The 22,035-nt window shown below is 42.1% G+C and overlaps 1 protein-coding gene across 1 annotated transcript in view; it reads left to right on the top strand.

Moving 5' to 3' along the window:
- Positions 1 to 13,712, top strand: part of LOC124805618 (myrosinase 1-like) — a 39,946-nt gene extending 26,234 nt beyond the window's left edge. Inside the window, exons 6-11 of the mRNA XM_047266185.1 lie at positions 1,685 to 1,779; positions 3,000 to 3,147; positions 8,440 to 8,588; positions 12,045 to 12,179; positions 13,114 to 13,220; positions 13,586 to 13,712. Coding sequence (XP_047122141.1) covers positions 1,685 to 1,779; positions 3,000 to 3,147; positions 8,440 to 8,588; positions 12,045 to 12,179; positions 13,114 to 13,220; positions 13,586 to 13,712 — 761 coding nt within the window. The remainder of the gene's footprint in view (positions 1 to 1,684; positions 1,780 to 2,999; positions 3,148 to 8,439; positions 8,589 to 12,044; positions 12,180 to 13,113; positions 13,221 to 13,585) is intronic.
- The last annotated feature ends 8,323 nt before the right edge of the window (positions 13,713 to 22,035 follow it).

Genomic DNA, 22,035 nt, shown 5'->3' with positions numbered 1-22,035 from the left:
TTGGCCGTCGAATGGCGCTAGCTGCGCAGCATTTGTGCACCGCCGCCGTCAGTGTCAGCCAGTTTGCCGTGGCATACGGAGCTCCATCGCAGTCTTTAACACTGGTAGCATGCCGCGACAGCGTGGACGTGAACCGTATGTGCAGTTGACGGACTTTGAGCGAGGGCGTATAGTGGGCATGCGGGAGGCCGGGTGGACGTACCGCCGAATTGCTCAACACGTGGGGCGTGAGGTCTCCACAGTACATAGATGTTGTCGCCAGTGGTCGGCGGAAGGTGCACGTGCCCGTCGACCTGGGACCGGACCGCAGCGACGCACGGATGCACGCCAAGACCGTAGGATCCTACGCAGTGCCGTAGGGGACCGCACCGCCACTTCCCAGCAAATTAGGGACACTGTTGCTCCTGGGGTATCGGCGAGGACCATTCGCAACCGTCTCCATGAAGCTGGGCTACGGTCCCGCACACCGTTAGGCCGTCTTCCGCTCACGCCCCAACATCGTGCAGCCCGCCTCCAGTGGTGACGCGACAGGCGTGAATGGAGGGACGAATGGAGACGTGTCGTCTTCAGCGATGAGAGCCGCTTCTGCCTTGGTGCCAATGATGGTCGTATGCGTGTTTGACGCCGTGCAGGTGAGCGCCACAATCTGGACTGCATACGACCGAGGCACACAGGGCCAACACCCGGCATCATGGTGTGGGGAGCGATCTCCTACACTGGCCGTACACCACTGGTGATCGTCGAGGGGACACTGAATAGTGCACGGTACATCCAAACCGTCATCGAACCCATCGTTCTACCATTCCTAGACCGGCAAGGGAACCTGCTGTTCCAACAGGACAATGCACGTCCGCATGTATCCCGTGCCACCCAACGTGCTCTAGAAGGTGTAAGTCAACTACCCTGGCCAGCAAGATCTCCGGATCTGTCCGCCATTGAGCATGTTTGGGACTGGATGAAGCGTCGTCTCACGCGGTCTGCACGTCCAGCACGAACGCTGGTCCAACTGAGGCGCCAGGTGGAAATGGCATGGCAAGCCGTTCCACAGGACTACATCCAGCATCTCTACGATCGTCTCCATGGGAGAATAGCAGCCTGCATTGCTGCGAAAGGTGGACATACACTGTACTAGTGCCGACATTGTGCATGCTCTGTTGCCTGTGTCTATGTGCCTGTGGTTCTGTCAGTGTGATCATGTGATGTATCTGACCCCAGGAATGTGTCAATAAAGTTTCCCCTTCCTGGGACAATGAATTCACGGTGTTCTTATTTCAATTTCCAGGAGTGTATAATGTATGCTCTGTGACGATAGGCCAATTTTTGCTGATAAACAAGCAGCTGAGCAGAGAATTCACATAACAATTACTGTTAGAGATGGTGACAAGAATTGTTTTGTATGCAGCGACAGAATTCAAAAATATTTACCCCGGAGTTTCTGAATGACTGTGAAACCATCTTCGACTTCCTCTGGATAAATCGTGGGAATATTCATTTATTTCAGTTAGTTTTGCCACCCTATTTCTGGTTTCGGAGCCACACAAATTTCCAGTCGTCGAAACTGTAAGGTATGGAAACAACGCTTTCTGTTTACTTTAAATGGTTGTCCACTTGTTAGTGTCTCATGTATCATTACTCTCAGCTATCGTACAGTGTGTGTAACTGACATGCATATATCTTGTTACAGGGAAGGTCGGCATCACAATTAACAATATGTGGTACGAACCTGCCACCGACTCTGCAGCGGACATAGAGGCAGCAGAACGCAAGATGCAATTCTACGTAAGTACCAGGAGATCTTATAACCTTTATTCACAACAGCATTACTATAAGGTATTACAAGAAGAATGTTTAGCTCACTTAGAGAGAGATGGAAGGCTCTCGTTAACTCGATACACCATTACACCACGTAACTATAGGGCCACTCAAAGTTAATTGGTAGATAAATCTGAATAACTGTTACTTAAGCCTGTCTTTCATTCAATATGGGACAATGCTCTGAGGGATAAGAAAAAAAATTGTTATCAGGAACAATAAAGACGAACTGCTACCCAATGAATGACTTTGTCAACATTGTTTACAGGACTTATACCCATAACTTAACAGCCATCATAAACCTAAATACGAGTTTTGTGAATGTTTGTACCCATACAATAATGCTAGTTCTACATATCCTTAAAATATTGCGATTTTTTGTTTCCATTTAAAAATGACATCTACATTTTTTGAACCTGATTCGTTATCTTGGACACAAAACATAGGATCCGTCGAACTGAATGCAGTTACTTATCGACATTGCTGTTCTCACGATTTCAAACGACAGCAACGTTAAGGATTTCAAGTTTGTAAAAAAACTTATCGCTGTTGGGAGGATCCGAAAATTGAAACAAAAGAATGAAAATAGTCGGGTTCAACACCTCATCAACAAAGAAGCCATAGAGTCAACGTAGAGATTCGGAAAGGAGACACGTAGTATAAGAAATCGGAAGAGTCGCTTTCAATTGATCCATCCCAGCATTTTCCTTAGTCAACATAGGTAAATCATGGAAAATCTATATCTGAATGGAAAATATAATTTGCGTGTATAAAGATAAATGGCTAGACGGGACTTTGAACCATCGTCCTGTGGAACTCGAGTAGTGTCTTAACCACTACACCACCATGACTGAATGTATCTAACAATTTTAGAAATTTATAGAGACAAGTCGTTCATATACGAAGCAAATGTTTGATACAGTGGCATCAAATCGGGGTTTAGAAGTGCCTAAACCAACAATAATTCACATGTTCTCATAATGTTGTGTATTAAATGTGGCGCAAATGTTGCCAATGATGAAAGTAAATCTCGGGCAATGCTACAAATCAATCTGTTACCACAAACTTTATTTCGTTCTGACATTTGTTGGCTTCGCCTACCTAAAACTAAATTGTCACTTTGAAGCTTCACTTAGGTATCTAGCTCCGCTACAGGTCAGTCTGTCACCATAACTATATTCTTCCAGTCTGGCCTGTACAGTCACCCAATTTTCACGGCCGAGGGAGACTGGCCTGAGGTGGTGAAGCAGAGAGTGGCGGCAAACAGTAAGGCTGCGGGCTACCCCAGGTCTCGACTCGTGGAGCTCACGCCAGAGGAGGTGGAGTATATCAAGGGTGAGTAAACAACACCAGCCACAGCATCGTCTGGCCTGATGGACTTTTCCAGCTTGAATACCACCCGTTGTAAAGGTTTTTTTAATTAAGTCTTGGTTTCACATGAACGCTGTGTGAAAACTACAAGATATATCAAAGGACTGAGCATCTCTCCAAGTTTCGATCCGTTAACACGCCGTGGCGTAGTTGCACAGCGCATCACTGGGGGAGGGGGGAAAAGCGTGCCAGAAGATGGCGAATAATGGAGCGATGTGAGCGTTTTTGGCGTTCCTGAATTCGCCGAATGTGAGTCAGTATTGATGGTTCAGCGACAATTTCGAACAAAATATCAGGAGAAGGCTCCAACAGACATACGAAACCATTGGTGGTACTACACATTCCGAGGACTACCTGTTCATACGGTGCGAGGAAAACAGGCTGACAGGGATCGTCGGCTGATAAAGTGGAGTGCGAGAGGGAGTAAACTGTCTCAATGGTCACAAACATCTGCATGTAAAACCAATACTGGCTCCAGTTGTTACAAGCATTGACTACTTTGGAAAATAAGCTTCGTTCTGAATGTTGTATCGACTTGCGGTGGCTACTGGAGGAAGATGGGTTTTCACTGAAGTTGGTACTTAGTGACAAAGTCACGTTCCATGTGTCTGGAAAAGTGAATTGTCATAACGTGCATGTTTTCGGTACAGACTATCCACACTAGTGTGTAGAACACATTTGTGGTTTGGATAAAGTTAACTTCTTTTGTGTCATGTCCTCTTAAAATTTTATGGAGAAAATTGCAACTGGTTTCATGTGCCTGTACACGCTGCAGCAATGGCTAGTGGCATACTTATGGCAAGACAGTGGAGACTTCATTTTGCAACAAGATTTGCTCCACCACACTTTCTTTCGATGTGCTTGATTACCTTAATGTCAAATTACCACAGCGTTTTTGTTTGTGGGAGTACCAACACGACTCTTCTATTCTTCAGAGGCCCGCACGGTCACCTGACTTAAATCCATGCGTTTCTTCTTGCGTAGTTATCTAAAAGATCGTGTGTTGCTGCCTCCACTGCCACATAATTTGGAAGAGTTTCAAGGAGGGCTAATTATGGCAGATACTTACACTACCTGTGACGTGTTTGGAAGTGTGTGGCAAGAGTGTGCGTATTTTAATTCGTACGCACATCTTAAACGTTACCCAGTTTTAGCACTTTTAATGTAAGTTAAAAACACTGATATTGATTTATTTCTGTTTCTCTCGCAGCTGTCTTCTGAAACCTCAGAGGTACTTATAAATAAGCCTGTACTAAAGCCATGCACAAATAACATCCCCATAGCTAAGAGCTGAAGTGTCTGTAGCGTCATAGATGACTATCATACTTGCACTCAAGGAATACTTCATTCTCTTTATTCCTTGCCCTTTTGATTCAAACAGAAAAGTCATTCAGGAAGGAGCAGTACTTTGAAAACATGGTACCTTTTTTCTTTATTTTGGTTAGTTCATTCCACTATTTAAATTGTTTTCTGGGGCCAGACTCTCCTCAGATTTTAGGATTTTGAATGAGGTACTGCTATCTGACGAAACTCGTACTAGCCTAATGTCATGCTATTCTTCGCAAAATATCAAACTGGAAACTAGGCTAAAATGCTGAGAATTTTATAGTTTCGGATCACACGAAGCAACACAAAGTAGTATTGTTTAACTACGCTGTTCATGAGTTACGACTAGACTATCGTACAAATTCCAGAAAATGACAACATGGGAAAATATACTCAGTGGACAAAAAATTACTCGCCCTACAATAATCATTACTAGCATCATTTAATAGCGCTCAAGTCCCGCTGGAGACTTGATAACTGCCGAAATTCGTTAGGAAGTGAGCAGATATAACGCGTCCAAGTTAAGCCCTTGCTGAGGATCTGACTGCGCAATTCCACCAAATTGCAGGATGCTGATACCAGTGTCTTTTCCGCTGTTCCAACATGTCTCGCATATTTTCTCTGGAGTTCAATTCGGTTGATTTCTCAGGCCAATCGAGATGCAATAGGGTAGGCGAGTGTCCAGAAATCCGGTCACATATTCTTCCAGCCCGGAGAACTTTGCTGTTGTCTTTATGTACCTGTGTGAGCAAAGGTCCCTTGCGAGGTGACAGATTCGAAATGTTCAATGAATCCAATTCCTGTCTCAATGTTCTCTCGCTAAAAGTTGTGAATGGACCCTCATTCACTGCCTGCGACAATTCCTGTCCGGTTAAGTAGCGATTTTGATTCAGAAGGCTTGAAACGAGTCTCTCGTCCTTCTCATCTACATCTACATCTTACTCCGCATGCAACCTAACGGTGTGTGGCGGAGAGTATTTCTGGTGCCGCCAACTGATCCTCCTTTCCACGTTCCACTCGCGAATAGCGCGTGGGAAGAATGACTGTCGGTAAGCCTCTGTGTTAGCTCTAGTTTCTCGAATTTTCTCGTCGTGGTCATTTCGTGAGATGTTTGTGGGGGGAAGTAATATGTTGTCCGACTCTTCCTAGAAAGTGCTCTCTAGAAATTTTAATAGTAAACCTCTCCGAGACGCACAACGCCTCTCTTGTAACGTCTGCCGATGGAACTTGTTGAGTATCTCTGTAAGGTCCTCGAGCCGACTAAACGAACCTGTGACGATGTGTGCCGCTCTTTGTTGAATCGTCTCCATCTCTTCTATCAGTTCTGCCTCGTTATGATGAACAATACTCGAGAATCGGTCGAACAAGCGCCTTATAAGCCATCTCATTCCTTGGTGAGTTATAGTTCCTCAAGAATCTTCCAATGAATCGCAGTCTGGCATCTGCTTTTCCTTCTATTTGTTTTATGTGGCCTTTCCACTTAAGATGGCTCTGGGTTGTTACTCCAAAATATTTTAGGCCTGTTTCACACTGGGACACTGGTGACGGTCGCCAGTGATGGTCATCGGTGACTGTGGTGAACACTCCTCGATCGCTGGTGTCCGACACCACAGGTATTGCCAACAGATTAGTTAGTAAAATGGACTTGTAGGGGTAGCAACTAAATTTCGCTAGCCTTTTATGGTCCGAAAAGTAAGATATTCAATTTCAGAACATACAACTTACCAATTATGGTTTTCTCATACAAGCTTGTCTCATTGAAATCAGGCACAAAATTCTTTATAATTTCTTGCCACGCATTCGTTTTCATCACTTTGTTGCTATAGTAATCCTTTTCACATCCCAAATAGCAGGGCGACTTTCTACTTCACTTACAAAATCTTCCGTGTTAATCAAATCTAAACTCGTGGCTATAATGTGTACAGTATAATGTACAATGAAAGTTTCGCGTCACTGTCTCAGAAATGACTGCCTATCGGTTGGCAAATCTGTAGCTCTCTCTCTCTGTGATCTGTGTTCCAGTGTGAACACTCCAGCTCAAACTAATGCATGACTGGTGGTCACTGATGTAAACACTGACTTTGTCCGTCACATGTGGCGATGGTGAGTCACTGCTGGGTCACAGTACCTCGGCGAGGCAGTGTAGAGTACCGGTGTGAATGTTCTAGTTCAAAGGAATGTATCTCTGTCGGTGACCGTCGCTGGTGACCATCACCACTGTCCCAGTGTGAAACAGGCCTTACAGTCGACACTGTTTCCAGCAATTTGTCACCTATAGCGTTGTTATACAGTTGCGGATTTTTTTTTTCTGTGTATTTGCAGTATGTTCAGGGTCATTGCTGAGGTGTCTATTACGGATTTATGGATCCCATAGCCTCTCTTTGTTGGTATTTAATACAGGCCCAGCTTGAAGATGCCACAACTTCGTCTCCAAAAGTCCATCTCCACTGCAAGCAACTTGTTTCTCTGACGCTTATATTATATTAACCACGTTTCTCATCCTTACGCAGCGATGTTTATCACAACGGAATATTATGTCACCAGTGTGACCCTTTTCGTTATTCCAAAAGACTGACTTCAGTTGTCATCTGGTCTTCCTGCTCTGCCCCTATTTATCATATATGTACTCGTCACTTCTTCCGTCTGATGATATCATAATCCCCAGACTCTTACTGTTGTGAATTGGCAGGAGCCAATTCTCGGGGTTTGGAGGAAGCCGAAATGCACGCTTTTAAGCTCACGTAGATTGGCGTGAGGTCTGGAACAAGGTCAGAGAAATAAGACTAGCAAAACAGGAGGTAACTGGTAGAATACTTAACTTTAATCCACAATTGGTGTACATCGGTCTGACGGTACAGGCATCGCAAGTTAAATACCAAATGCTATGGCACCTTGCTAGGTCGTAGCAAATGACGTAGCTGAAGGCTATGGTAACTATCGTCTCGGCAAATGAGAGCGTAATTTGTCAGTGAACCTTTCCTAGCAAAATCGGCTGTACAACTGGGGCGAGTGCCAGGACGTCTCTCTAGACCTGCCGTGTGGTGGCGCTCGGTCTGCAATCACTGACAGTGGCGACACGCGGGTCCGACGTATAGTAATGGACCGCGGCCGATTTAAAGGCTACCACCTAGCAAGTGTGGTGTCTGGCAGTGACACCACACTTACATCCTCTGATCTTGCTGGCTCTAGCCTCCATATCCTCTATGGCACTGATGCCAACTTCCAGATGCTCAATTTTTATCGTGCTTACTGTCATGCTCCATCTTTCATACTCCTCTTTTAACTCCCGAAGTATGTACTTAGCATCATCCTGGTCACCTACTACAATGACTCGTCATCGGCAAAGAGAAGTGTATATAAGATTTCATCCCTTACACGGACTCCCATGTCCTCACATACGTTCCTCCAGGCTAGAAGTGCTTTTTCTACATGGGCATAAAATAGCGTCATGCTGTAGTACACCATTGGCGTAGACCTTTTGCAACTAAAACTCTGGTTACACTGAATGTCCTGCTTTGAACGGCACTAACATCATTCATATATAACTGTTTAACTGCTCTGATGTAAACAGCTGACAAGCCACTATTCTTTGTACTTTCCCACAGATTGTTTTGTGGTAGCTATCATACATTTGAATATGGTTTCACAGTGAAAACAGCACAGTAATTAAAATAATAATAATAATAATGGACTTTTTCAGCCAACTTAATATCAACTAGAGGGGTACACGGTTTTCTCTAAGACATTTTATGGTGGCAATTGACGCAGGCGATACTCAGTATTACGCTTTTCCATCGATATGAGAAAAATCTGTTGCTTTTGCGACTTACGTACTATTTGCTGTGGCCTGTGTGTTATATTGTTAAAGAAACAAGGTTACACATTTGTAAAAAGCCTCTGTCAACTTGACAGTGGACTGTCTTATTTCAGGCACGTCTGACTTCTACGGACTGAACCACTACACGGCCAACCCAGTATCAGACGGCTCCAGCGGCTACGACCCCTCCATGGAATTTGACGCGGGCGTCGTTATCGGGGAATACACGGACGCACCGCAGGCAGCATCCACCTGGCTCAGGGTTCGTAGTCTCTATGTTCACTGAATCACTCATACTTGTCCGTTTCTGTACTGCGTATGTGTTCTATGAGACATTTGGTGAAAGTGAATCAGAGCGCTGGAAGGGAGTCGGCTTAGAACAGCTAAGTGCTGTCATCGGATAACGCAAATAACACAAGCAAAGCTTGTGTATAGACCCTTTTCAATTTCCTTCACGCTTACAGAATTTGAATATCAGTACGCAGACATCAGTATCCTCAAGCACTCCAATTCTTAAAAAAAAAAAAATCGGTGCTTATACACCAGCAGCCCACTTGCGATGAGTTTCATACACGCGGCAGCAACGCCCTCAAACGGAAACGTTTTTGTGACCCCTTCTGTACTCTCCAGTCCCCTTCTTCCCTACAGTTAGTACTCTCTAAAACTCACTCCAATAACATGGAAGCTATTCCTTAACACCTTAAGCATATGTTTAATCACTCTGTCCCTTCTCCAAATATTCCATTTCTTTTCAATACCCTATAGTAGAAACTCACTTCCATAGGTAAACTCCCACAAATTTCGTACTCAACTGAGGCCTATGTTTGATTCCAGTGGGCTTCTCTTACCGTGAAGCTCACTCTTTGCCTGTGCTGGTTTGCTTCCTATGACCTACTCGCTTCGTTTGTCATGCGTTAGTCGTCTTCTATGGCAGTAAAAATTGTCCATCATGTGACACAAAAATTTGGCGTTAAGTTTAATTCAAGTTTCGTTTCTGCTACCTGTGTTTATGCTACAAGCAGGGCCGGCGCAAGGCACGTGCGAAACGTGCGGCCGCACGGGGCGGCACTTTCCGAGGGGCGGCAAATCTGCCCCCCCCCCCTCTCTAGGACAAACTCAACATTCGTGCCCAAGAGGGGACTCGAAACCAAACCTCGGAGTGAGCGGCTTCGGGAACTGTGGCATGGCGCCTCGACTACCTACCGACCGCCCCCGTTGAACAAGGGGAGGGAGGAGGACTAATTTCTTCCTCGCCACTGTGCCAGCACCGTCGTGTTTACGCCAGAGGTACAGAGAGGGGAAAGCAGTCTAGTGTAAACGCCAGTTCTCTTATGAGTGGAGCGCTGCCAGCCTGTTACGCGCCGTGCGTTTACTCACAACTAATTTTGCAGAAGACGAAATCTAATTTGGAAATTCGAATGCACTGTTCGATACTGCGGTTACATGTTAAGCATGAAACGATTTTGCTAAGCTCTTCAATGGCAGTTTCCGAGTGTTTTATTCTTCCCGCACTATAGAAAAAAATGGTTGAACATTACTACAGTCAAACATGTCCAACATCTACAATGGCTAGAAGTATTCCGAATGGGTAAATACGCTGCGAGTAATTACAAGGGATAAAGACATTGCTAATAAGCCTGGCATAAGTTGGGTTTCGATTTATTTTTGAAAAATTTGCTATCCGTTTCTGAGTGATTGTCGGACGTTTTGGTTTTTGAGCCATGAAACACCTGTCTCCGCCTGAATGAACAACAATTAAAACTCTGACCGGCACTTTTGTTTGACAATACTACTCGCACACTATCACTTTGCCAACATTTATTTACTGTATAATGCGTGTGAATCCATGTTTCGTCTTAGTAAACTACTGGTCGCTTTGGTTCTGATGAAAACCTGAGAAAGTATGGTCTTTTAGCAACAATGTCCTCTCGTCCGCACAAAACGAAACGTTAATTTTGACACCTTCTAAAACGAAAATCCACAGACAGAACATTGCTTCTAAGGGTTTCCTTGCTATCTTTGAATCTCATTTCTGTTTGACAAAAGTTGTGCAGTTTTCGCAAATTTCGTAATTCTTTCTATTGTTCATAATGCCTTAGAAATTGCTGCCTGATAATACATTTATACATATCATCGGTCACATACTTATTGTGAGCTTCTTGCTTCTTCTTGGGCGCTAGTTTAAGCGTAGCCTCGCTGTACCTCGTCAAGTGACCTAGTTCTTGGCACTGCCGCGTCACCACTTCGCCTTTCCAGGCAGTAGGTATTGTTACGTTCTCTACAACGAAAACTACAGAATTCGTTTCGGTAGTTGGCCGAGGGAGTCAAGATTGGTCAGAAGCACTTTCATTGCGTTTCGTACGAAAAATTGCGATTGATTGCCGACATTTCCTACAGATTAGTTTAAATAAAATTCCACAAAAGTTTTGCAAAAAATAAATAAATAAAAGTAAAAACAAAAAAGCGTGGGGGGGGGGGGGGGGGGGACGGCGGCAATTTAGCAGCTCGCACGGGGCGGCACTTGGGCTTGCGCCGGCCCTGGCTACAATATGTATTTCATTCTGTTTTACAGTCTTCGGTGATGCTCAAAAAGACACAGTCCCTAAATTGTTCTAAAAAACGTGTAAATTCATCAGTTTTTCACACTTACGTTTTACTGTTCACAGTCTGTCAGATAATACCTTTACCGTTTGTCATAAATGAGTGCTAATTCTTTACAAAGTTCACTAAACATTTTGGTTCCTGTGCTATAGTCCCTTCATTAACAGGTGATCCACTTGTAAGGCACATAATAGCATGACCTGTCTGATCATTTCAAACTGTAATAACTATAGATTGAACTGTAGCAATACCAAATCATTTCCCATAAAGTGCGTTACCAAAGGGGAGATAGGATACTTTATGCCCATCCCCAAAAAAAGTTTAAAAAAATAAAATTCGATAATTGTTGATGGCTTATATTAACCACATATTTTTTAAAGAAGTATTGATATGTTTTGTCAGATCCAGAACCAGAAAATATCTTTTAGCGCACCAGTGCTGTACTCTTAAAATATCAATGCATTTTCAGTAACGTGTATTACCAAGCTCTAGTTACTTTATGACCGCCACAAAAAAATTAAAGAATGCAAATTTCTTTGATTGTTGTTGACTTTTACTCACAACATACTTTTTAAAGAAATACTCATATGTAAGTAAGGTCCTGAACCTGGAAATACTGGAATGACATTCATTGTGGAAAGTGACATCTACTACTTAAGACTTAAATTCCTGGGATAAGTTTAACTGAAAAATTAAAAACATTTGAGGGATCTCGTAGGAGAATTCATTAAAAACAAAAAATATTTTTCTTTGTATAAATTAGTTGACTAGATTACAATATTTTCAAAGAGTGAAGATAAAGCAACAACCCCCCCCCCCCCAAATCATGGTATTGCAGGGGTAAATATTTCTACAGACATGTTACAAATACTTGAGCAACAGTTTGGGGTTCCTCGAGTCGGTATTACACACTTTGTTTCGTGCGGTTAAATGGTTGTGCAAGAGGCATATTTTTGGCTGCAAATTCGAGTCCTGTATCACAGACCCATGCTGATTCTTTGATAGCTTCAGCTTTTACACCTTCATCAACAATAGAAACTGAAACATCTGTACATGCACTTTTGTGTCATTGCCAGTACATTTAGTAACTCATCTGATTGATACGTTATTCTTACAGAGCACTCCTTGGGCCTTCCGTAAGCTGTTCAACTGGCTCGCACAGCACTACCCTGGCTACCCAATCTTCGTCATGGAGAACGGCTGGTCTGACACTGGAGAACTTGAGGACCAGGGCCGCATAGACTATTATGCGGTAAGTATTCTGTCCAGTTCTTTTGATTCAATCAAAATTATCAGAAACTTATCCAGTACACACTCTAAGACAAAGAAAAGATGCACCATGAAGGATTTTGCAGAATAGGATGGAAATTGATAGATGGGATTTACATGTACACACAAACACACTACTACAATTTCAGAAAAATGGGATAATTTACTCAAGAGAAAGAGCTTCACAAATAGAGCAAGTCAATAATGCTTTGGTCCACCTCTGGCTCTTTTGTGAGCAGTTATTCGGTTTGGCATTGATTGACAGAATTGCTGGATGTCCTCTTGCCAGATACTGTGCCAGATTCTGGCAAGTTGGCATATTGGATTGTCAAAATCCCAATCTGGTTGCAGGGCCCTACCCATAATGCTCCAAATGTTCTCAAATGGGGAGAGATCCAGTGACCTTTCTGGCCAAGGTAGAGTTTGGCTAGAATGAAAACAACCAGTATAAACTCTCGCCAAGTGCAGGTGGGCATAATCTTGCTGAAATGTAAACTCAGGATGGCTTTCCATGAAAGGCAGCAAAATACTGTTGTGCTGTAAGGGTTCCGTGGATGACAGCCAACGGGTTTCTGCTGTGAAAAGATATCTCACGCCAGATCACCAGTTCTGATTATTGGGCCGTATGGTGGGGAACAGTCAGGTTGGTACGGTATTGCGTTCTGGGGTGTCTCTGGCTTCGAATCTCACTTAATGGAGTAGAATTGTCTTCAGTGATGAGTATTGCTTCAATCTGAGCCCCAATGACCAGTGGGAGCGCACCTGGAGACACCTCAAACAGCAGTTGGGTACAAGCCTGACTGTTTACGAAACTGTTACACACCATTACATTATTCTGTCAGTGGTTTCGTCATCCTTATGACTAAGGGAATGTCATAGTTTCTGTTTCTGAAAATAAAGCTTTCTTCTGTTCACAGTCCTACTTGGCTGCTATGCTCGAGGCCATCAATGAAGATGGTGTTGACATCATCGGCTACACGGCTTGGAGTCTCCTGGATAACTTCGAGTGGGGCACTGGATTCACGTAAGTAAACATAGACAATTGCATTCTATTGTCATCAAACATTATGGACAGTTCTTCAGACTATGTGGCCTTTTAGGATCACAATCAGATGGCACAGTAACATTTTTTACAATAATAGTGTATGCAAGATGTCATTTTGCGTACAAACATGTTACATGCATTTCTGTTATTATACCAAAACATTTCTCCTGCCTTCAGCACTTACCTGTAATCTATTGCCACCCATTATCATAAAATAATAGATCTTGTGTATTTTTTGTGAAATATTTAACTTGATAATTACAAACACACTGTAGTTAGATCCATAAAAATGCCTTCACTTCATATACAGACTGTTCAGATATTGTACTTCTCCGTTGTTTCAGGACCAGATTTGGACTTCATCATGTGGATTTCAATGATCCAGATCGCACAAGGACACCCAAGGCATCCAGCAAGTTTCTTGGTCAAATCTTCAAAACAAAAACCCTTCCTGCTGAATACCTGAACTAATTTCCAAGAAGTTTTCGTCAGTCAAAACAATAAAAATAATGCATTAATAAAGCACTTAATGTTTGTTTCGTGTTCTCCATTGCATCCCTATTCCATGCCAGACATGCCTGAAGTGAATCTTCAGTATGTGGCTTAAGTATTGTGATCTCCCATCATCTGTCTTCTACTCTCTGCAAAACAGTGAAAATATGTGTAGATTTTCCCATTTTAGGATCCAATATATAAGTTGCACTACCAATCAGTTTAACTTTAAACATTTTTATAAACATTTAGGTGCAATACTAAATTTCATCAAAAGAAAATTTTCACTGTCTGCTTTGTATCCTGCCAAACGACCAAAGCACGCTTCTTCTAAGAGGATATCTGCCACAACCATTGTCTTTAACTACACAGTTTATATATATACAACATCAAACCATTGTGTCTTGTATCCATTCATAATGTCACTACTTATGAAACACAAGCTTGGATTCAGTGAGACTGTGTAAGGAAACTGGCCGTATCTTTTGCAAAGGAGCCATCCTGAAATTCTCCTTAACCAAGGAAAACATAAATCTGAATGCCAATACGGAGTTTTGACCCCAGGCCACATCTAAACTAGTCCTTCTACCAACATACCCTCTTACAGTTATCAAGTCAACTTCAAGACTTCCACTCTTGTAAGCACCAAAGGAACAAATAACAAGATTCTTTCCTTCAGTCATGTAACTGTATTACTAATCGGTGGTAAACCTTCACTGATAAACTTAGGTTGAATTTCATATGATTGATCCATGCCAGGATTCCATTCACTGAGCCCTTCTGATATTTAAAAGCATTCTGATTCTGTGGAACACAAATTTTAGTACAATAAAGTGAGGGAGTGAATGACATACAAAACCTTTAGTGAATAAAGTTGTTCCTTACAGTAACACTTACACAACTCTTAATCGTCGGGAACCAAACCAATATAAAGAAAAGATAATGGTTTAAATCCAGAAATCATTCACTTAGGTTTCTGAATACAATACTTGTGGCTGAAGCTTAGACACAGATTTCAAAAAATTGGAGTATTTTATACCACATGAGGAATTAGACTGCGTCCTGAAAAATGTGACTTGCAAAGATTCTGATTACCTCTTATTTTACAAGGACTATTCAAGAAGCTACCATTAGAACCCAGAATGGATTGACTGGATACCACAGCCCACGTGCATGACCTAGTCTAGTCAGACATTGAAATTACAGTATCATAATCACAAGCAAAAGCTCAATAAATATAAAATATAGCTCTGTACTATTAGGTACATGAAAACCATTGACCCCCTTTCCAATGAGAACAAATCGAAAACTTCAACATTATACTACTATCTTAAACACAAAGATGTGGAGGGATCTCATGAAACTTGGTGGCCTGCTTTGCCAGAATCTTCCTAATGAGTCCCTTATCGCCACACCACATCATTTAGTCAAAATGAAACATATGATTGCAATGATTGAAAAGACACTACTACCCAACAAAGACAAGCTGTCAACCACCTCCTAGGTAGTTCAAAAGGCAATTGACCACATTCAATATTTATTGACGACAGTAGTTCGTCAAACTTTCGACATATTCTAGTGACCCTCACATCATCAATATTACTGTCAATATTGTCATTTGGCAATGCAAATTTACAAGGTTAAGATGTCAGACACCCAAAAGAAAGAGTGTGCCGCAATTATATTGTGTGTAACAATTAACTGAAAAGGAGGAAATGGGTCAGAGAGTGGCTGAATGAATAGAGCTACTCGTTCGCATGTTAATTTACTGACAGAAATCAGAATGTACCCAAAAGGTTTCATAAATTATTTTAAGATCAGTCTTGCACTGAATGACACATTATTAGTGTTGATACAACATGAAATAAGGAAGAAAATATATCAACAAGGGATATATCACTGTTGTTGAGAAATTAGGAGTAACTTCGAGATTTTCTGTCAACAGGCAGGTCATTTGAATGCTTGAAGTTTGGTTCTGTAATGTCAGCCAACACAAGTAGTAGAATTGTCATGGAAACCAGTGAAGCAATTATATCTGTCCTGTAAGGATATTTTCAGGTAACTAACATAACCATATTTTTATTCACATTCGTGATAATGTAGCAAGACTGACATGCATTTCGTAGGTCTCTTTACTAGTCACTGCAGATACATGACATATTTTTCGAAGTAGAAGCATTTTCCCAAACTACTGTTTTATCCACCAAGCCATACCACATTTTCTAAGTAATAAGATAAGTAACTTCGTAGTGAACCCTCCAGTGACCGTCTTAAATTGGTATACACAATGACTACCCTGGTGCATGTCTATTAAAACTGATTCATGTTAAAAGACTGCTTGAAAATTTGAATCTGAGGTATGATACGCACAAAGAATTGAAAACATAATGAGCACACAGTAACAGCATGTGGCTGGTTCATGAAGATCTGTAACATCAGCGTGGAGAATATTGTCAAAAGATCAATTCTCTAACTCACACACTCAGTATTTAATTACAACACTGAGAATATTTTTGGAACCATCAACACCATTCATCAGAATTTCTACTGTTGACAATATATAACCATGCCTTCAGTAGTTCAATATACTGACACTTTGAGAACATTGTTGGGCGTGACAAGGGCTGTGGAGATAATAGTACTTTCGCCCTCTTTAGCTTCTGCTTGCTTAACTAAAATCCATGGAGATATGAAATGAGGCATGCTGAAACAGCAGCCAAATCATTGTAATGTTCAACATAACGTAAAAGAAGGCAGGTGGATGATATAATTATAAATACCGGAAATCTATGGACATACAACACAGATTGCTAGCTTAGTTTTCAATGAACAAAAACATTTTCCTTTTTTTCACCCACATTAAATTATGTTTCAGTCTTACCCATGAGTGATACCTGCTCGAGTAGCATAACACGCAGTTCACTAGCTTGCGAGTCATGGAGGTGAGTGAGACCGAAATCAAATCCAGTAATAACACACAGAGCATTAGGTATTTATGCAATTTACAGACAGATAGTGCAAACAACTTTCCTGTTTAGGTTACCTTGATGACTGTGGCATCATGTAGGGCACCTGGCCACAAAGTTAAAAATTAAATACCCTTAGTAGATGGAACAAACGTTAGGGAAAAGAAGTAGAAGAAGTTATGCTTATGTGACAAAATCATGTTTCAGTAGTATAATTAACTTTGATATTAATTTTAAATGTTAATAATATTTAGTCTGTATGTTTTCTTAAAAAATAATGCTTACCTTTGTAAGAACACTGTCTCTGTATCAGCTGCACATCATTTTACCTGTGATTATGACGTTTAGTTGTCACCTGACGAAGCCCCAGGAAGCCGAAGAATGGTTTGTGAATAAAGAAATAATAATTCCGTAACATCAAGGAAATATTTAATCTTTCATTATTTTTGTTGCGTTCTGCCAAGTACTGACAGAGAATTCATTTCATACTATAAATTCAAAATTGCCTGCGATGAAAAAGACAACAATAGTCTATGACCTCTTGTTGTCTTGAGTCTAAAACCCTGCAAGGGCATCACGATATGTATGAATGTGGATAAATGAATTCATAACCTATGAGAAGAAATAAATAGGTGTATGACATATGGAAGTTTGGTGTGAAATGCATCCGCACTTGCAAATTTGAACCACCTCCAGCTGTATAACGAAATGACAACTGTGAAAATTTGTGCCAGACTGGGCAGTAATGGGATGTACGAGTACAAACATGACACATGGACGATGATATACAGAAGTTCGGATCTGGCCATGAGTCATGCTTGGATAGCAAAAACGAGCCAAAATGGTTAAGAGCACCACTCGTGTAAGTGGAGAATCCAGTTATGAGTCCCAGTCCAGCACAAATTTTCATTGTTTCCACTCCACTATACAGCTGGAAGTGGTACATTTGCAACTGCAAACATATTTCATGCTTTTCATAGTAGTTGTAGTTGCCATAGTATCTGTTCCTTCAGACAAGATGCATGTCTGAGGGTAGATTGCATCATACTTCTTCACAACACAAGAACTGCAATATTGTATCATATGGAAGTTTGTGTTAGTCTGGAGAGCATGCCCACATGGCCTAAAAAGAGAGTGTTTCAAAAAGGACTTAACAACTTTAAAAATTCATATAAATTTATTGAAAGAAGATATAGAGCTAGGTTTAGTGTTATTTTGGAGGGAAAAGAGAATCACGTTGTTTTACCTTAAACTAAAGATGTTGTATGTGGCTTCTGTTGGTTATCCTGCAAACATCCCATGGGAAGTTAATTTCTTCCCAGACTCAGTGTAGCATTTCAGGTGTAACTTGTTCAGTATCGGCGTAAATTCTTGCTCTAAGTTCAAGCAGAGAAGCTAGCACACAAAGTACAAACATGATATCCTTGATGAATCCCCACAAAAAAAATCAAGTGGTGTAAGTCTGGTGAATGTGGGGGCCATGCAATTGGTGCATCACGGTCAATCTACTGACCTGGAAAGCAGTCACTGAGAAAATCCCGGATGTCAGCCAGGTAGTGGGGTGGTGCACCATCTTGCATGAAGTAAACATTTCATTCTTGGTCCTCCTCATCAATCTGCGATATCAAAAATTGTTGTAACATATCCAGATACACTATCCCATTAATGGTTCTCTCATGGAAAAAGGGGCTGTACACTTTGTTATTAGTCAATGCACAAAAAAAGTTCAGTTTAGGGCTATCACAAACATGTTGCAATGTTTGATGTGAATTTTCACTGCCCCAAATACTGCAGTTATGTGTGTTAACCTTGCCGCTTAAGTGAAAAGTTGAATCATCAGGATTAGATGATTTTGTCCAAGAAATGTTCATCTTCATGTAATCGATTTAACATATCTGCACAAAAGTAATTTTATCAGTGTCTTTTATTGCTTGTACGATCGTCAAACTATACGGTTTCAAATGCAAACAGTTTATCAACACTCACCAAGCAGTCATACGTGGGATTTGCAGTTCACGAGATGCACGCTGGGTCAATTTCATAGAGCTGTTTACAAAATATTGTCACACTAACTCAATGATGTCATCAGAAGTGCTTGGATGTCCTGATGATTTCCCATGTTTTATCGAGCACCCTGTTTCTACAAAACATTTATGACACTCATAAATTGTAGGCCTACTAGGAGGATCTTTAACATACTTGGCACAGAAATTAAGCTGAACTGTTGTCGCCAACTTCGGGAAACCAAATCACACAGCTATAACACTGGCGTCCAGTGAAGGGAGCCATCCTTAATGCAACAGCTGCTAGTGCTCCTTACGATACAATTCGGCACTAGTGAACTATGTGAGACTAACAAACTGACGCTACAATCACCTGTGTAGGTACTATGAATTAATTCATATGAATTTTCAAAGTAGTACACTCCTTTTTGAAACACCTTGTATTAAGGCAACCACTCGCAATAGATAGGAAATCTGCGTTCTAGTCCCGATCTGGCACAAATATTCATATGCCGCTTTAGTTAGTATAAACACCTGTATGTATTATTGTTAACTTGAATTTCAGGAATAGTTTTAAATCTTTGACACTGACACACACAAACTGGTGCTCTTCACTGTGTGTTACATTACACAATGTTCCCAAGGATGAGTCCATCAAGCATATGGCAAAACATCCAGAGGGAGGCCATTTACAACAGTGCCGAAACTTGGATAATTTTACATACTGACAATGTGGCCACACCATCAAAGAATTTTGTTGACAATGACAACAGCCGTGGAAGTCTTGGCTTACACATATGGTATGAAGTTTATCATTGGTGCAAACTTTCTGGTTGATTGCTCACTACCACATCCCTTTCATCTCTAATGACAAATCATGGCAGTGTATATTCTTCCAGACTACTGGCCACTTGTGATTGGGATATTTTTGCTCTATGACATTCCGGCTCCTGTTTTCCCTCAGCTTTGTAGTGGCGACTTCTGCCACAGAATGTATCCGGATGACCAAATGTAGCGGGAAGAGGTAGAAGGCACTGTATTAAGACTCGTTCCAGCTTTCCAAATCATTTATTGTTTCCAACCACAGTGCCTCATTCACCTCGGTCTGCATCACAGGGACCTGCAATGCTGAGGCCACCACCCCAGCGAACCAGTGCAATGGGCTGCTGTGTGTTGTCAGCCTCGTAGGGCCAGGTCGTCAGGGTTGCGCCAGCAGCCGGCTCAGCGGTCTTCTTCCCTGTTGACTCAGCACTGCTCTGCTGAGAGCCGCCAAGCAGCCCGCTGGGTCCTTCCTTGCTGGCATAGCTGAGATTGTCATGACAACAAGCGCCCATCATACAGTGTCCGAATCTGCGGCCCTTGCCTTGGGATGCCTCTGACGTGTGTTGGAAGCCAGGAAGACTGCCCGCGATAGTAAGCCAAAGAGCGGCCTGCCACTGGCTGTCTGTCTACAGACCCCGCGTCAGCCTCAGAGGGTCGAACCAGCAAACTGACACCCTTGGGATGCTGGAGCCCCATCTGCTGCTACATGTAGCTCGGGGTGTAACACGCCCCACCATCCAGGAGAGCTGCCATACTTGAATTACTCTCGTTAGAAAACGGCACTGATTTATACTCGGCTGTGCACCCCTGTATTGCTAACACGCTGCTCCGAGTCATGTACTTACCACACCTAGGTTGTGCCAGTGAGCCCCTTCTGCCTGTAACTTGCGCCATGCAAACTGCTGTGTTTATTCTTTTCAGCAGTTTGACGGCCTTGTGGCCTCTGTTCTACTTCGCAACCGCTGGTCAGCATAGCTTACTGTCTACTGGCCCATGCCTGGATGTAACGTGTGCGCTCAGAAATGTTGCACCGAATCTAACTTTCCAATCTTAAACTGTGGTGCTGCTACATTTTTCCCCTCTTTGGAAAGACCCGGTCCCCGGGTCAACCCTTAACTATCTCTTAACTTGTTTGGGTCAGCACCTATGGGATATTTCCTTACTATTAGAAAACTTAAATGTGGTCTAGTGCCCCTTAAAACCATGACATGAAACAAAAAGTAAAAATTCCTTACTGGACGATCACTGCTCAATCCACCCCTTACCTACTTGTCTCACGCCCTCGGTATCCAATCCACTGGGGCTTGGACTACCCTTGGTTCCCTTTTGGGATTAGCTCTCCGCCTGATCAGAGAGAAAACAACACATAACAAAGTTAAGGCTGCAATGACACTTGGCACAAAGGTGCTCAAAATGATCGTTATTTGCCATTGCCTTTCCCTATACTGAGTGACATGTTGAACAAGGTGTTCAGCTAATATGCACCCCTCTTGCTCTAAAATGAACTGGTTTACGGATCTCAACAGACCCGGCTCCAGAGTTTAATTTAACAAGGTCAAATTCTGTCTTGGCAAAAACTCTAAAGTGGCTTCTAGCCAGTACAGCTGTGGCTGTGTAACATTCAATTGCATGACTCCTGAAATTGACGCTGGCGGGTGGAAGGTTGGTCCTATTATGTTACACTTACTTCCATTGATTAAAATTCCGCTCCCCTCAAGCTCTATACATTTTGCTTCTGCAAATACTCCCCACTCAAAACAACTTGCTACTACTAGTAAATTCTCATAGGTGGAGAAGATCCAATGCATTCCGACTCGTTGCAAGCTCAAGTTTGGCTCCATGATGTCCCTTAGACAGTCTATTCCTTTCCCCCTGGTTAAAAATAACTGCACTGTGCATGTGTCCCATATTTGTAGCTTCACAGATTTTCCTCCAACATTCACTATTTTTGATTCAAACTCAACACCGATTGTGTGACTACTTTCATTCTTAAACTACATTATATGAACTGGTGCAATAAACACGACTTTCCTGATCCAGCACTGTCGATAACAAAAAATTTAAACAGGAAATCGTATGACTTTGACATCGTTCAACACATATTTATTACGGCTTCACCACAAAATTTACCCCGATGCATTTATTTCTCCAGAACTGCCTTTGATTTCTCCTCCAACAATACTCCACATACGTCAGATGCTACACTTCCCTTTTCAGTGACCTGAGGACAGGTATCATCACCACCCTTCCTCCCTCTTCATAAAGACTGCTGTCCGTAGCAGGCTCACAATACTCGAAAACACGTATAAAATACAATGCCTAATTAATCTATCCAAACCCAATCATACATAACAAGAAAACAAAAAACACTACAAATACTCTACTACTTTCCGGATCGCAACGCATACAGCACTTCATGCTGTACTCTATCTTCCTGGTTTCTCTGTACTTAGCACCTCTCTTCACTCTCTCATTGTTCCTCTTTCCTTCCTGTCACACACCTGGAACCAC

This window comes from Schistocerca piceifrons, chromosome 7 (genome assembly GCF_021461385.2).
Source record: "Schistocerca piceifrons isolate TAMUIC-IGC-003096 chromosome 7, iqSchPice1.1, whole genome shotgun sequence".
NCBI lineage: Eukaryota > Metazoa > Arthropoda > Insecta > Orthoptera > Acrididae > Schistocerca > Schistocerca piceifrons.
Note: the sequence above shows the minus strand (reverse complement) of the source record. Positions and strands in the feature narration are given on the sequence as shown.